Raw genomic sequence first — 17,953 nt, forward strand, 5'->3', positions numbered from 1 at the left:
GAGGACACTGTTGGGATCTGTCACCAGGCAACAACTGGTAAAGACACAACAGACTGAGAAGACTTAGTACCTGCTATAGTGCACCGCAGAGTGTATGACTTTGCGATAATGCTATATTTATTCATAGTCATGATCTCTAAGTGTTCAATAAATCCAGTTACCAATTCAAACCCCATCTATAGTCAATTATGTAACATACATCATCAGGGAGACACGTATAAATATTAAACTTGCATGATAAATCATACTGATTCTAGCTAGGTTGTTTGTGACATGTGGAAGTCTAGTGTCCTAACCTCAGCAGTGAAGTCTATATAATTGTCATCATATGTTACTACCTCTTTTCTAGAAGTAAGAATGTAATCTCTTGGAACCCAACAGCATGGCTCATTACTAACTATTAAGGCTGACAATTCAAATTTTAATCAAGCAATTACTTGAAGGGTACCACCTTATGAGATATAAACCTGTGTAACCTTGTAGAAGTCCACTGATGTTTTGGAGGAACATACCAGTTTCATTTTCAGGTTTGAAGAGTAAGCCAGGCAAGAAACCAGCATGAAGCAGGTGGCAAACAGCTCTGCTTGCCTGGTTCTTACTTGGTTTTCTCTTCAGCCCCAAGGTGGAGTTATTATGTCTCTCTGACATGTCAGTGGCCTTCTACCAGTCTAGATAGTGTTAAATCCCATAATCACCATAATCACCAAAGTGAGAGCCTTAAATCCAAAGATTTAACAAGTAATTATTTGCCATTAACTTGACTTGTCATATATCATGTACAATGATCTACAGTGACGAAATAAATCAATCAATCAACCATTAATCAACTTATGAGTTAAAACATTGATATATCTGCATAATAAGTAAATAAATACATCCATTCACAAACTAGGTGTATGATTTACACTGTGTTCTCCTGGGTTATGTCACCATCTTGGCTGGTAAGTAGTAGTTGATAGAGGCAGAAAGTTCCCACAAAACACTGGTAACCACCATGACTAACTTATGTCATAACTCATAAGACTACAATCTAAATTTTAACCTATGTGAAGGCTTCAGATCTTATTAAAACGGCTTAAGTTAAACAATTGAAACAGGATGCTGAAATACAGAATTACTTATTAAAGTGGACTGAATCAGGATATGGTTGGGTGGTGAGCTATTGTGAACATGGTAATAAACCTGGTTCCATAACATTCTGTAAATTGTTTGACCACTTCGGTTTCCATAAAATGCAAGGAATCGTTCAACTAGCTGTGTGACTATCTGCTTCTTAAGCACTTATTTCATGACAATGTGGTTTACTGCATGGTAAGATGGTAATTTCTCAAATACTATGTACAGAATATCTGACTAAAATTACTTCATATCCTGTGTCAGTTTTTTTAAAGAGAATAAATGGGTTTGTTGAAAAAGTAAAGAGTTATGTATGTTAGTCAGGATGCAACAGATTCCTCTTAAAAGAGAATAGTATCAAATATTTTTGTCATTGTCATTTGTCATTTATTTGCACTGAGCTCATTGACTTTTATACTAGAGCAGAAATAATGGAATATAAAATATGAGTATAATGTTAATGACTGACCTTCTGCATTAGATGAGATCTTAAATTTTCTCTTGCTTCACACAGAGTAGATGTTGAGGTACTGTTATATGTTAAAAAATATGAAGACGCATAATTTTGGTGAAGGTCTGGTTAATTGGTTCGGTTGTAGTGTAGTTAGTAGAGGCACTATGCTACAAGCCGGAAGGTCGCAGGTTCGATTCATTGGATTTTTCAATTGACCTAATCCTTCCAGCCGCAGTATGGCCCTGGGGCCGACTCAGCCTATAGCAAAAATGAGTACCAGGAATCTTCTTTGGGGTAAACGGTGGCCGACATACAGTACAAGGCTAACAAATTCACTGGCATCTGTGAGTCGGTTGTCTAAAAAACTTGGGATCTCAACGTCTCACGGCCAGTTACAGGAACACCTTTACCATTTTTTAGTTTGGTTTCGATTATATTGGAAAGTGTTTTCGTTACGGTTTTGCCACACTTCAAAGCAAAAACGCGATAAGTGCACTTGTCACAGAATTATAGAAGTATCCCTTTTCAGTACCGTTCAACACTGTATTCTTACTCTTCTCCACACTCAATGACGAACCTTTATTCGCAAAGATGACTACTGGACTTCGTCCAGGACAATCTCCGTTTGTGATAATAATAATAATACCATAATGAAATATGAACTACGGATAACATATTTGTTTATTTAACTACTGTAGAGATTTTCAAAGAATACCTATAACGGATTCCAAATTTCAGTGATTTATGGTTTTTGCCGATTCAAATAAAATATTGAACGAAATATAGGTATGAAGTTTCTTTACCGCCATCTTTTTTAAATATCAGGTTTCTAACAACCTATCGATATCACCCATGGATTTCCTCAACACTAGACGATAAACAAAAATGAGAATCTGGGCTGCCATCTATACAAAAGAATCTAAATTGCATAATGGGATGTCTAAAAGGTGCAGCCATCTTCAGTGCATATTTTAAACTATCTCGTAGACACACACACACACACACACACACACGTTATCGAAGGGCATGCCGGTTTCAATTGGAAAGAATATTTGTTCTATTTTCACATCTACATAGGATACCATCAGAAAACTCTCCGAACCAAGTTTTATATTATCACTAACAATCCAGGTATGCAAAGGTGGCTTTATGCTCAAGGAGAGCACAGGATCAAACCCTTCAAGATGATAATTTTTATCGGTCATTAAATGCGACCAACTTCCTTCTGCAACACAAACATGTATAAAAATTGTGCTTCTTTCTTATGGAGTATGAACCTCATACTAGGCAAAACTGTGGTCAACAGTTAAATGCTGTGTAAATATAAAATTAAGAAAACTTGGATGATCTGAAAATAGAACTGCATAAGAAATTTATGGAAGTTAAAAGACAAAAATATGGACATGCCTTATGAATGGATTACATAACATTTCCTTTTAGAGCACCAAAAATGTTAGTCTTCTGGAATGTGATGCCAACACAGTTTGTTGCATAGGTACTATTGTGTTGGAGAAACCTGCTGCCTCCATCTTCAGTGTTGAAAATGGTGGTTGCAGGTCCCTTTCAATTTCAATTTATTTAACGTTCCATAGATCCACAGTACATGTAAGATATAGAACATGTCAAAATAATACCATAGTCAATAAGTTCGTGGACTGGCTGCAAATAAAGATGTTAAACAAACAGTGAGGAGACAAAGGAGAGTGTGGATAGACATCAGGAAAGACATAGCAAAGATAATAGGAACAATGGAAACAAGCACTGTACATTATTTTCTGAACAACCTATTTATATTTATTTCCAAAATTATGTTCTTACAGATTGATTAGCAGTTACATCAACTGCATCATGACATCACATTCCTTGAAATACAATTTACATTCACTTTTGAATGTGTTTTCACATCTCCATTAACAATTCAGTCTTTCTAAATCTGTCTAATAGTTAAGCTATCGGAGCTAGGAATGCACTAAATTTACAGAAACTGCTGTGTATAACAGTCGTTCAAAAGAACAAAACCAAGAGTAACCAGATGTCCCAGACTTGTGCAAAGTGATCCTATGTCCTAACAAATCTTTTCACCATGTTTTTTAGATCTTCTTGAATTAAATTAGAACACTATCAAACTTTGGAAAATTTAAATTAAATCCATTCCTCTATGCGCAATATTTCCAATGCTGCTGCTGCTGCAGGTTATGGAACAATAATATCACTATCATGTAACACTTTACAGGTCAGAAACTTGTTAGTTATTTTAGGATTGTGTTTTGCTGCTAATGATTTCCATTATATCACTGTACTTTGCTGACACTAGTAAACTGGGCAAACTAGTACATTTGTAGAGAATTTAATTGACTATATTTATTTCAATACAATTTAAAATATTTACATTGTGCAGAATGGAAGCCAGAACAGCACAGTCGGTATAGCGACTGGCTATGGGCTGGGCGACCAAGGGGTCAGATTTTGAGTCTTGGTAGGGGAAGAATTTTCTCTTCTCCATGTTGTCCAGACCAATTCTGGGGTAACCCCAATCTCCCATCTAATGGGTACCTGTAGCTCTTTCATCGGGGGTAAAGCAGCTGAGGTGTGAAGCTAAACTCTCACCTCCAACTGATGCTGAGGTCAAGAAACGTGGATTTATACATCCGCTCCCCTATACACCTTCATGGCGTAGTTCTTAATTTGTTATGCACAGGGACAACTTTACCTTTACATTCTGTACTATGTGCTAAATCAACAGGGTTGAAGAATATGCTGAGCAAGAAACCAGTGTGAAAGCAGACGGCAAGCAGAGCTGTGCTTGCTGCTGGTTTCTAGTTTGGCATATTCTTCAACCCTGAAGATGGAAGCGACATGTTCCTCTGAAAAGTCGGTTGACTTTCAAAGGCTTACATGGCATTATAACCCATAAGACAGAACTCTTTCTTTCTAGAGGATTCCAACGTCCATCTCCTCCTGCATGTTCAAGACATATCAGAGTCAACTACTGACTAGGGTTATATATTTTTGAGTTATTTCCATCAGAACCTCCATGATAATTCCTGGAAAGTGATTTACTGTTTTCTGGATGGAGTTTTGTACCCTGCTTTTTCATGTAGAATTTCTTACACAAATACTGCCACATCCAGTATATGACAATGCAATATTTCTGAATGGCATCCAAGTCCACCCATTTTTTAAGATAAGGCAAAATTTGATCCCTTCTCAGTATGGATATATGCAACTATATACAGAAATATCAGTCATTAACCTTACAAGGTAAATGCAGATCTTCAGTATTTTCCCCACCTTTCCCTTGAATGATGTATTCATAATCACTATTAACCCTTTAGCTGTTTCTGAACATTATATGATCAAGCTCTCAAGTGTCACATATCAAAATTGTCATAAAAGAATACAGCTATATGGCAAAGTCAAACTTTTAATGTTTTGGCGATCATGAGGCAAACAGAATTCTTTAGGTGAAGAGTAAAAGGGTTAAACCATCTCTATATTCTGTGTGCACATCAAGAGTCATGGACTTCTGTATCCAGAATCTGTTCAGTTGATAACGAATACAATAAATTAAAATTACGGCATATTTGTAGTTACATTTGGTGGAAAACCGTAAAGATGAAGATATTACAGATTCAAATATGCAATGCTGTAGTGAAGGGTATATGGTGGTATATGCCATATAACCTCTCCATTTCTTTTTAATGAGCAGGGTACACCTTCTGCTATTTCAACAGACAATGTATACCCCAATCTTACGAAAAGCTCTACAGGCTGATAAAAGCAGTTAACTTATTTTCTTCTCGACATTTTGTTATAAATTAACAAGTTGTACATGAGACTGTTGTATACCGTAGTAAAAAATACATCATATTTTGAAACCAGAATGTCAGAAAGAGAAATACCCAATATGATGTCCATTGTTCAAGAGAATTCACAGTAAATCCATTTGCATTCTCATGCCATCACAACTTTATAGTTATGTAATCTGCTCTTAAAAATATTGGGTAAGCCCCCTCCACACAAACTTTCACCTCCTTATGTAGTATACCCTCTGCTCTAATTACAACTACAGCACTGCAATAAATAAAACAAAAATGTGTAAGAAAACATTAATAACTCTGATCCTGTTCTGTACTTTAGCCTGGATTACTGTACGTATGTAAAGCTTACTTCTTACACATATACATTTCAATTTGAAATACCATTAACAACGAATATAAAAATATATTATATCTTAAGTAAAATTCAAGAAATCATTCAGTGAATTGCAATTTCCTGTGCATAACCAAAACATAGCTATTACAGTACCCATGTATCGGTCATTGCTGTGACGCTTGTGGCATTGCAACCTTTTCTTGGTGCAAAAGAAAGTTCTCATTTATCATCGTATTTCTTCCTGGCACGTTACATTCTAGCATGATACAACTGCAATATCCAATCTTAGGATTACATTTAAAGTATTCTAATCATTCATTAACTTGTGCAGATGAAAATATGGAAAATTAGAAACTATTACAAATTTCCTAAACCTAAAGCAGAAACAACCTTTCAGAGCTTCTGAAGCTTTTGGAAACTGTAATACAATACAGTTACAATACAGAGAGCAAGTCACATATTTTAAGCTCTAGTTGTATAAAACATCTTGCTGCATTCTATGGTTCTCGTGTTTATACATCAGTATTCAGATACAGAAGACACCGCAGTTTAAGTCTGTTCATTCAAAGCAAGAAACAAATTATGACTTGCATATCACAGAAAAAAAAGACTTCACAGGTAAAGCAGTTACTCCCACAATCTCTGTTGTACAAAAACTCAACAAGAAATTGAGATTCAATCTTATCTGAGCATCTCAAAATAAAAAGCACCAGCTCATACATTCATTCAAATATACTACACGTTACAATTAAAACATTTACAAGGATTTGAGCCCCTAAAATTAAAAATGTAGCGTCAGTCTTATCAAATACTACTATACTAACTACACAATTCCTATCCCTTTGTTTTGATATTTTATCTATTAGTGTATTAATGAGGGTACATCCCAGGGACATCTGTTTAGTCCCTCTCTTACTGAACAATATGGGAAGATATTATGTCATTAGGTCACATTTTTTGGTGCCATGGATGAATTAGCTTTGTAACTTTACTGCAGTAGCTTAAGTAACTCTGATTATAAATCTCTGACTGGCAGTTCTAACATTAAATACAGTTATTACACACTTTAGTGTGAAAAGCATATTGTTATCATAGTATCAAATGTTAAGTATTACACAACTTGCAGTGTTCTATTTATGCAAGACTTCTCCCCTTGGCTTATACTGTTACATAAAAACATAAACTGTTGCAATCTACAGCCATGGCCACACCTCTGCTTTCTGGGAGGACAGGAGAGCTGGCAGTACCTTCATGTGTCTTTTTTAATGGAATTTTTATTTTTTTAAACATTCTGGTACTGCACATGCTGCATACAACAACACAAAATGTACTGCTTGAGCTTAATTTTAATCTTGTTAATTTTAGGTTCTCACAACAGTGACTTTGAAGAGTATTGTCTTCTGGGATGTAACATGTAGCCTGGTAGAGGTTCACCAGCCTTCAAAGGAACATACTGCCTCCACATTCAGTGTCAAAGAGTAAGCCAAGAACGTATGAAGCATTCAGCAATAAACCAGTAATGGGCTGTCCACATCCCACAACACAGTTCTCTTCATAAATGAGAAATCTTATATATCATTTACTATTTTCCAAAGAAACAAAGTCCTTCATGTTCTACAGGCCTACCACCAATTAAACCAGTGTTTCATGTTACATGAAAGAAAGCTATAGACAGTATCACATAACTTCAAACAAGGCCCCACATTCCTAGTCAAATCCTGCGCACAGCTTGTGGTGGGAGGAGTTTCTTAACACTTGTTCTTCCCTCAAACCCACCCCCTTGTCTGAAATTTTTCTTCTGCGCATTCAAGGTTACTCTTGGCCTTGTTCGAAGTTATAATAAATACATGCAAGAGGTAGAAGAAAGACTATAATCTTGGGGGTGTGCTTCAATAGGGAAATACAAAAATAATGCACTGTTTGTGATTTTAGGTTCAATATGGTGGAAAGATGATTGTGACGATAGATAAAGATCTGGAAGGTGGTAGGTGTGCCCCAAAACCGATCTCATTCATTTTGAAACTGCTTAACTGGACACTGGATATAACTACAATCCCACAAGACTTTCCGGGTTTAAACATGGCTATATCTGTTCATATTACTTTGGGGGAACTGGATTAATATTTAATATAATTTCAGTATAATACAGGATACTTAAGAACTTCTTTTCATACATTTTAAGGGGAACAGCAGTTTTCTTACACCTCTGAACACAGAAATATATATATACAGTAGATCGTACACATATTATTTTCTGAGTTTAAGGTCTCCTCTCGCTTATTATGAACTTTATGTGTTCTTATGACATTTAACTGATTAAATTTTATCCATTTATGATTTCCTCAGTTTAATGGTCAAATCCACTGCCCTTCAGAAAAAGATTAACTGGAGAGATCACTGCAGATGATCAAAATGGACTGCTAAGCCAAATGTGTGAATACACTAAAATTATTACAATTCTTCAAAATAGTGTATTGAAATTGTCAACCCTATGAGAGAATTAATCCCATTATACAAAATTTTGTTCAGCAACTGAAAATGTATCAGATGTATGGGCCTGATGCTAAACAATGGTGTACAGCTATCCTGACAGAGGTATCATTGTTGTCATCAGTCCTTCCAGGCACACGTCAAGGTAGCATCTTGATTAGGCCACAATCACTTCTTTCCAAACCTCTTCCAGTTCATTATTCACCTATCATCCTACCATTTGATGCTAGATAGACTGAAAGCACTCTGAAATATACCACAGGTGTCCACTATATATAAATAAAGAAATCTCCAGTACTACATTATATTTAAGCATCCTGTTGCACTATACACTTCTATATGTAATAATACAAATGCCGCCGTGCATGAACGGTGCTGGAAACAAGAAATAGCCGCTGCACCACATGTAGACACAGAGCAAGTGTCCCTGTGATTTAAAACTTTAAATTTTGAATTTTAAATTAAAAAAAAAAATAAATTTTAAACTGGAATTCTAAAATCAAATTGATGAGCATATGTTGGTGAGATTTTAAACAAAACTGACAGGCTGGTGTTTTAGATTTTGGATTGTGTGCAGTGTGACAGCTACATAGTTAATAATACACCTGATGATGGCCAGTTATGGCCGAAACATATAGTGTAGAGAGGAAGAAAAGACAAAGAACTACAACCAAATAAATTGTTGCATTCATGACGACATTTGTATTATTACGCATAGAAACCTCCAGTAACAGATAGCTTGTATGAATCATAAATGTTGAATTTTGGTTACATGATCACACTGGGGTAATAATTAATAAGACAAACTTCTGTTTAGTATTTAAAAAACTCAGGAAACAGCCACTGTTTAACAACGTCACTAATACCTCTTGTTATCATAACCTTTATCTCCTCCACTGTTAATTTTTAAGGGCTTAGTTTAATAAGTATATAAACATATGTACATGGAACTATTTCTATAAATATTTAGCTCTGTACAGTAACAGTACACATCCATACAAAAATTATGCTCAGTTATTTGTGCCACAAAATTCTGAACCTCAGGAACTGAGTGCTGATACCATAACGTTTTAAAGCTACCAACATTTAAAAAATATGCATAAAATAAACGATTTAAATAAACAGAGAGGAAAATTGAAAGATATATGTTTTGATTCCCTTGCTTAAAAAGAACACTTCATTTAAAGATAATTCACTCTTTAACACAAAACTATGCTTTCCTCCATTAACTGACTGATTGGAAAATGAAAGAACACTGAGTATATTTCCTGGAAGGGGGCGTGGGCATAAATGACAACAGAAGCTTGTTACTGGTGAGGACAAAGTTCAAATATAAGGATGAAAAATGTAAGATTTAATATCAAAATTTCTTACAAAAAACTTTGAGAAATCTTCTGTTTTAATAATTCTGGTACAATTCACTTTTCATAGCATATATTAAGTCAATATTTCACAGATACACAGTTCACTGCAGGTTATTTGTATGGGATTAACTGAAGAGTGTATCAGCAACAGCTCCTGAGAAATTCATTTTAAGAAATACTGTATTTGACATTCATAACTGAGCTTCAGAACAAGACAGGAACAAGTGCAGCTATATGCACTGTCATCTGATCCACTACATGACAAATTGTATGAACAGACAGCATGGCTGACTTCATAATTACCTTAAAACTATATTTCATAGACTTTCAGAACTTCAAAAATGTATTCTGAATGCAATTAATTGAAGCTACAGTGATCCCTTATCAATCACAGAATATGAAGTACTTACAATGGAAGATCTTCTAAATCAATGGTTCCGAAACAAAAATTCACCATGGCCACGTTCTGTTATGAATAACATTTAATGTCAATGTCACAAAAATGTAATGAACTTCAATCAATGGAAATGAAAGAAAGATATGGGAAAACAGACTTACTGGCAATGCTGTAACATAGGTACAAATGGTATATGTTCATAGTAAGCAGAAAGAATAATTAAATTGTTTTCCTGTATGGCTGCTTGTAGTCAAAATCACTTCCTGCAGAGAAAGTTACTCCCTATTGCTTCACCTAACACACTTCTGAACTGAAGTGCCATCAAATTAAACACTTTGTCATTAATTTCTGGATACACTATATTCTTGGTGGATCTTAGCAATGATTTTGAATATAATTTAAAGAAAAATATCACTTTGTTTTAAGTTTTCATAGCAGTGGGTTGTAATGTCATGTAATTCAGGGAAATGTGAACGTTTCAAAGGAACATATTTCCTCCATCTTCAGGGTCAAAGAGTAAGCCATGCAAGAAACCAGCAGAATCAGGTGGCAAGCTAAGCTCAGCGTGCTGCCTGCTTCTGCTGGTTTCTTGCTCGGCTTACTCTTTGACCCTGAAGATGGAGGAAATATGTTCCCCTGAAATGTCGGGCTTTCTCCAAACTATGCAGACTTACAATACAGATAACCATACTCTTCAAAAGTATTGCTGTTTTGAACAGGTAAATGAAAGGAATGAATCACGTTGTTTGTTACTACTGATTATAATTAACTTTTTACTTTGGATATCAATCCCATGAATTTATTAACTGATACTTCTATGAGCTGCTCCACAGACTTCTGAATACAGTCCATAAAATAAAACAGGTTAATTAATAAAAAATATTGTTTGAAATAAGACGTGGTCATCAGTACAGAAACAATAATTGTCCCACACAGAGTTCAGACAAGTACTGAAGTGTGTTGGTGGTACTGCTTATCTACTTGGTGATTAAGCCTGATTCCATGAAAACAGTTGTGCATCAGAATGAAAATAAATAGTTATAAGAACCATAGGAAATATACTTTTTTAAAGGTTTCATGACAATACTGATTAATATTGAAGTTCTTTGGGTTGTAAAATAATCTCCTCTTCTGGGGTGGGGATGCAATTTTGGAGAAGAATGACACATCTTAAGACAGGAAGTTCATCTGAAATGTTGAAGGTTCTATGAAAGCAACACATTACTGCACATTTTAGGTTTAAAAATTCAACAAAACAAAGAGAAATCAAAGGTAAAAAAACACTGAATATCTGAATATTTTAGTGCCTTCATATGATCCACAAAGGACAATAAACTGAACATTTTAATCTGAACCATACTATTCAGTTTACAAATGCAGTATAATTAATATGCTACGATAGTGTTCAATGGCACAAAAGTTAATAATTAAATACTAATAAGTTACTGCTTCACTGCGCTGTTCATACAAAAAAGAAACAACATAATATTTTAGTTGATCAGAATAACACTGCATTACACTGCCTACCAGGAAGGTAAGTAAAAACTACTGTGCTAATTCATGCTCTTCAACAGGCCTGCTTATGATCATATCACTGTGACTCGTCATACTTGAAGCAGCATCATCAGCAGTATAGAACTCTGTGGCTGGGGAGCCAAAGTACTTTGTGAGTGCGTACACCACAGCCTCATATGTGGCCATCATGATGGCTGTGTTAGGAATCTGACGAATGAGCTGTGTGCCCAGACCACGATACACACCGCGGTAGCCTTCCTCTTGTGCTACAGTGGCCAATGTCTGCCAGAACGAGCGGTACTTTGTGCCTTCTTCGCGTAGTCTTGTACGTGCCACTTCTGAAACAAAAGATGTCAAATTAATGAATAATGTAGCCACATACTGTATTATGATTTGCTGCTTTGTCAGTTTACAGATATGTCAAGATCTTAGACTATTTGCAACCATATAATAACACACACTGTAATATAATATAAGTAACTATATGGCCATACTTGTCCATAGCTATTCAGTTGACCCAGAAATTCCTTGTTTTTACAGATCTGATGATTCATCATCATATTTGAAAACATTTACAACTGATCCTTATCATCAGTCTTCTTCCCTTTATTGCTACTGACCCACAGCCTCTGCGGGGAACTTGACACTGATCTCAAAACTACACATGTCAAAAGCACTATACTCCCTTGAGGTTTTCTGGGGAAAAAATTGTGTATATATATATATTTCTTGGTTGCTTCCACCCCTTCCCACCATGGCCAGACTGTTTCTGGAGACCAGACAGATCACCAACTGACAGGTACCAGAAGCCATGTCTCCAGGGCTAAACACTTAAGCCAATCACTGCCACTGGCCACTGCTGAGGATTAACAATCAACAATCTGCCACAAAGTATTAAAAACTTGGGCAATGATACTAAAAAGTTTAAATCAGAGTTAAAGAATTATCTACATGCTCATTCCTTCTACTCTTTAGATGAATACTTCAATGTAAATAGAGAATGATGTAAAATTAAGTTATATTAATTTTTAAGCTAAAATTGCCTGTACTTATGTATGTAACCTTTTGACATGTTCTGTATCCAAAGGTACTAACCTGCTTAGGATTTATAGAATGTAAATAAATTCAATTCAATTCAATTCAATTAAAATGGATAGTTTCAGATTCATTCCCTTCATGGTACAGAGGTTAGGCATAATGACAACTTCAGCAATACTGAATGTCTGGGATAGTTCAGTCACTATAGTGACCAGGCTAAGGACTTCACAATCATGGAAATGTGGTTTGTAAAGATTTCTCTTATCTCCACAATGTCCTACAGTCTGCAGGGCATCCAGCATTATATCCATTGGGAACCAGTGGCTCTTTACCTGGGAATAAAACAGCCTGGCTTTGAAGCTCACTATTAACGTCCATTTAGTGAAAAAGTAAAGAATGCATGGCATTAAAACTCTGTTACTCATACACCACCATGGCGTGACGCTTAATTATATACAGGAACAAATTCACATTACTTTTACCATCTATAGTTTTATAAAATGTAAAATACAGAGCTCTGAATGTCACAAGTGCATTCTGCGTTTGAAACGATTACTAGTATAGCAGGTTTGCAAACGTGACAATTAAAGTAGAGGAAATCAAAATGTGATATATCAGACATAATTAAAGTCCGGGGTTAAATATAGTAAAACTTCTTTTTTAAATGGATGTTGCCTGCCAAATGAAACCTTAAAAAAATCTCGCCTGCAGCATCTCTCAACTTGGTTCCCATCCAAACATAACAATCCATATCAAAAACATTAATCTCTCAGGATCCTGAATGATACAGCAAGAAACAAAAAGAATCTAGAGGTATGGATGAAATGTTAACGCAAACTTATAGCAGTTTCAACAACAATAAAAATGTACTCTAAAAAGCAGTGTGATGTGCTGCAAGAAGCAACCAATGTTACTGGAAACTGCTAGTCCACAAATGCTTGCTTTAAAATAAACCGACAGTCAACATTTGGGATGCCAACGGAAACAGTTGCAGGCCTGACTTCTTTTGAAGTCACTGAAGACCACGTCTCTGATAGGGAAATCAGAGAGTGACACAAACAATATACTGTATTTAAAATGCAAGCGCCTTCCGCAAGAGACAATTAAACAACCACTTATAAACATCACGAGAACATGTTTCCACATGGGTATTCTGAAGCAAAGGAGTTGAGGAAATGAGCACTGGAAGCAAAGCACAACTATGACATTTCCAAATTCTCAGGCTAGCACTCAAAAAATGGTAAGAAATTACACAAAATACGGTAAAATGTTCGATAAAACACTGGGCTAAGATTACAGACTAAGTCAGAACTGAAAGTGACTGGAGAAATTTGATCATTAAAATATTAGTAACAGTGACTGTTAAATGTAAATGGTAAAGTTGTCCATGTGCTTAATTAATTAAGCACTATGTCATAAAGACAAAAAGGGTGGCGGGATAGCTCCAACATTCTTGACTTTGGCACTAGATGGAGGTGAATGGTCAGCTTCACGTCCCTGCCGCTTTACCCCTGGAAAGAGCCCCCAGTACCCATTAGATAGCAGCCTGGGTGCGCCCAGAGTCGTTCTTTAAGTCATGGGAAAGAGAAAAATCTCTTACTCTGCCGGGAATCGAACCCCGGCCGTCCAGCTCGTAGCCCATTGCTATTCCGACTGAGCTATTAATACTGACAGTACTTGCATATGTACGAATATCCTCTTCATTGCTACATTTCAATTTATTTTATACATTAAATGTAACATATCCTTTTACATTAATAAACATTTCCAAATTCAAGAACTGCATTATATTAAAAGGAGAGGGAAAATAGAAGAGCAAACAGGGAACAGTTAAAATAGTAAAACGGGTTTCCAAGTTGGTATCTCAACAAACGCGATTATAATTTGAGTAGTTCAATAATTTTAATGAATGCTACAAAAGAGAGTCACAATCCTGTAGCGAACCCCCCCCCCCCCCTCCCGGGGGNGAATGTGAAAAAATTTTTGCATGAGAACTAATAGACAGCGCCGTGACGATGCGGCAACTTCTCTGCCACAAAAGTATCGTGTGTTGCGTAACACGACGGTGCAGGAGCAAGTTATCAAATTTCTGAAAATGTGGAAATCCCTGTCTGTCGTACTGATTTATGAATACTGTTTATAAACGTCAGTTGCTGCCACAACGTTCTCACGTGATTTCAACAACGCTTCATAATGCTTCTCCTTACAACGTTATCTGCAGAAACCTGTACGCATGGAAGCAGCATTTTACAAATCGCAGTACTAAATCCACAACTTTGTTTACCTACATTCCAACAAATATGAGGTACAAAACTGATAAGAAACAAGAAGTTCTAGGAAGACCTATGCGCCTACTTTCCTAATACGACACGGACCGCACAGAAAACAAAAAAAAGCAGGCGAGGCATACATAGACACACAAACAGATGCACAGATAGACAGACAGCAAGGTGACGTCATAAGCCACCTTTTGTTTTCTTGAAAATAAGGAAAGTATGCTAAAAGTGCGTTCTGGAATGTGACGCGGTGCAGGCTGGTAGAAACGTCTGAACATTTTGGAAAAATACACAGCCTCCATCTTCAGGGTAGAAGATTTTACCGTCAAATCAAAGAAGACGGTCATCTCACCGCGGTGTAAAACCCAGACATCTCAAAACTGATCAAACCAAACGAAATTCATGACGAAAGTAAGCGGTTAAATTCCAGAAACGCTTCCTTCCATTCAGATCATAATTTTCATCTCCCCATTCCAAATTTAAAAATACAAAACTAGAATTCGTTCTGCGCGTGTGTGACACGGTCTCTCACTGTAAGGGAAGAACTGCGGTTGCGGGCGCGTGAGATCGAAGGGACGCGAAAGACATTCAGACTTCAGAAACTGCAAGTTACAGAAAGATGGAACATCAGAATATGTAGTCTTCAGATAATACTGTTGAGGTGATTAAATTAATAACGGTGATACAGGTAGGACAATTCGCAAGCATGGAGATAAGAAAAATGAATACAAAATTTTGGACGCGAAATCTCAAGGAAAAGGGGTATGTGGCGAATGTATACACGGGCGGGTGGTTGTATGATTTTTTTTTAATTCGCTTAGTTAGGGGTGGAGTCAAATTGGGTCCACTCGGCACGGCGGCCACTGATTGGCCTATTGTACATGCCCCGGGTGATTATGATGATGGAGAATTTTGTGGAATGAAGATTGTGAGGGGAAACCGAAGTACTCGGTGAAAACCCGCCCCAGCGGCACTTTGTCCACCACAAATCCAACTTGACCAGATCCGGGATCGAACCCGGGCCGCCGCGGTGGGAAGCCAGTGACTAACCGCTTGAGCTATGGCGCGGCCTTGGTTTTACGGTGCCTGCAGAAACAATGTGTAAGGGATTTAACTAGCTCAGACACCATCCAACGGCGAGTTCTACTTAACAATGAAATGAACGTTCGTTTTCCATAAAAGGTGGGGAATTCATTGACCAGCGGAATAATTACCAGGTTTTAGAGAAAGGATTTGTTACTGCTGCTATTATTATTATTATTACTGTTATTTTAACAATACGAAATGAAGGGATATTAAAACTTTCGAAGAATCAACCAAAAAACTAGGTCCACAGATTCGATCAAAGGACTCTGTGAAATGAGATTACGCCACAGTTCGAGATATACGCCCGGTTAATTTTCGTATTAATAATCCGGCAAGTAAACTGCGAAGGAGATTAATAAGCAAAACAAATGCAGAAACGCGACATATTCGCAGTACATCAGCTGCGCTTCCAAACAATCAGAAATGAATGAAGGTCGACGTTTCTTAGACCGGTGTTTACCTTCAACAAGTTTGGTGCGAAACCTATCTGGTAACCTTGAAGTCGAGTTCCAAAGCCACTTGCCAACAAACAGGAATGTAAGGTACTGTAGTTACTTAAATCTAGAGTTACGGTTGCCAGAAGCAAGCACATCACCCCACTTGCAGACCGCGCCAGCTCCGCTAGTACACAACACGAATCACTTAACGAGCACTGTTTTGCCTTCTGCCCAATATAACCTCACTAATCAGGGTTTCTTATAATTCCTCAGATATCATTACAGTCAACAGCGTACAGTTTAAATGACTGACTCCTGGCCAGGGGGTGGAATCTTGAATAGGGGAAAGGGCAACACGGTAACTACTGCCTCTATGAATGTCTGCAGTAACTACACGCAGGTCTCGACCAATCAGAGAGCCTAAACAAACCAATTTGAATACCCATAATTACTTGCGGTTATGGTGGTGCATAATATGGAAATTGGTAAGTATGATTGTTTATTTGATGTGGTTGCGAAACGAAAGTAGACATTTGCGAACGAAATTACAGCTCCATATTAAACATATTATTTGTGTATATGAATGTTATGCTTACTAGCACAAATATAATGAGAAACATATAGAATTCTTTCAAGCCTAAATTTGTTTAGGTTATCATGTACTGTCATCTAAATGATATTTTTTTGATATGTTCTGCAATTTTNCGCCCTAGCGCCACTTTGTCTACCACAAATCCCACTTGACCGCACCCGGGCCGCCGCGGTGGGAGGCCAGCGACTAATTGCTTGAGCCATGGCGCGGCCGAATTATGGACATGCTTATAGGTTAAAGTTATCCCTCTGCAATGTCTTTTGCAGGGAAGATATTGCATTTTGAAAAATTATCAAGATTAATTTCGGTTTTCAGAAGATTTAAACGTAAGATAGAGTCTTAATGTTCTTTCGCACACTTAAACCCAAAAGCCCTATTAAGATGGATTTCGATGAAATACGATATAGTTAGTATTCGCCTGTGGCTCCACAGCTCACACAGTCGGGAGGACTCCTTGGACGGGGGATCAGCCCGTCGCGGGGTTACTATCTACACACAGAACAACACAAACACATAATGAAAGCACGGACATCTTCTCCTTGAGTGGGATTCGAACTCACGATCCCAGCGGTGGAGCGGGCGAAAACTGTTCATGCCTTAGACCGCGCGGCCACTGCGAGCAGCGGTATAGTATCATACTGGCTCAAGAATTATCCACTACAATCATACTTTAACCTAAGAGAATTTTTAATACTACAAATATCAAACTAATGCGTTCTTTGCGATGTTGCGTTAAAGATGATGCTGACGGTAAGTAAAGATCTGGACGGTAGAGGCCGTGGTTTACCTCAGGCTAGTGAGGCACAAGAAGCCACAGAACAGCTAAGTTTCGGTACTATCATCACCCAAATACAAAGTCTATAGCGTTACCACCAATGCAGCAGCCGAAATTATAAACTGAATTACAGGCCCTCCCTCTAAGGCCTAATATCCAACGGATATCATCATCATATCCATCATCACCGAACAGCTCCACTGAAAACTGGTGAGCGTAGACCAACATGGGGCTGTCGTGTGAATATCTGGCGGCAGG

At 37.1% G+C, this 17,953-nt stretch overlaps 1 protein-coding gene across 1 annotated transcript in view; it reads right to left on the reverse strand.

The window, feature by feature from the left end:
• Positions 1–10,596: 10,596 nt before the first annotated feature.
• LOC111869683 (mitochondrial carrier protein Rim2) overlaps positions 10,597–17,953 on the reverse strand; it is a 76,212-nt gene continuing 68,855 nt past the window's right edge. The window contains exon 6 of the mRNA XM_023861375.2: positions 10,597–11,829. Within this exon, the coding sequence (XP_023717143.1) occupies positions 11,522–11,829 (308 nt within the window). The 3' untranslated portion in view covers positions 10,597–11,521. The remainder of the gene's footprint in view (positions 11,830–17,953) is intronic.

The sequence above is a fragment of the Cryptotermes secundus genome, unplaced genomic scaffold (assembly GCF_002891405.2).
Source record: "Cryptotermes secundus unplaced genomic scaffold, Csec_1.0 scaffold1072, whole genome shotgun sequence".
Taxonomy (NCBI): domain Eukaryota; kingdom Metazoa; phylum Arthropoda; class Insecta; order Blattodea; family Kalotermitidae; genus Cryptotermes; species Cryptotermes secundus.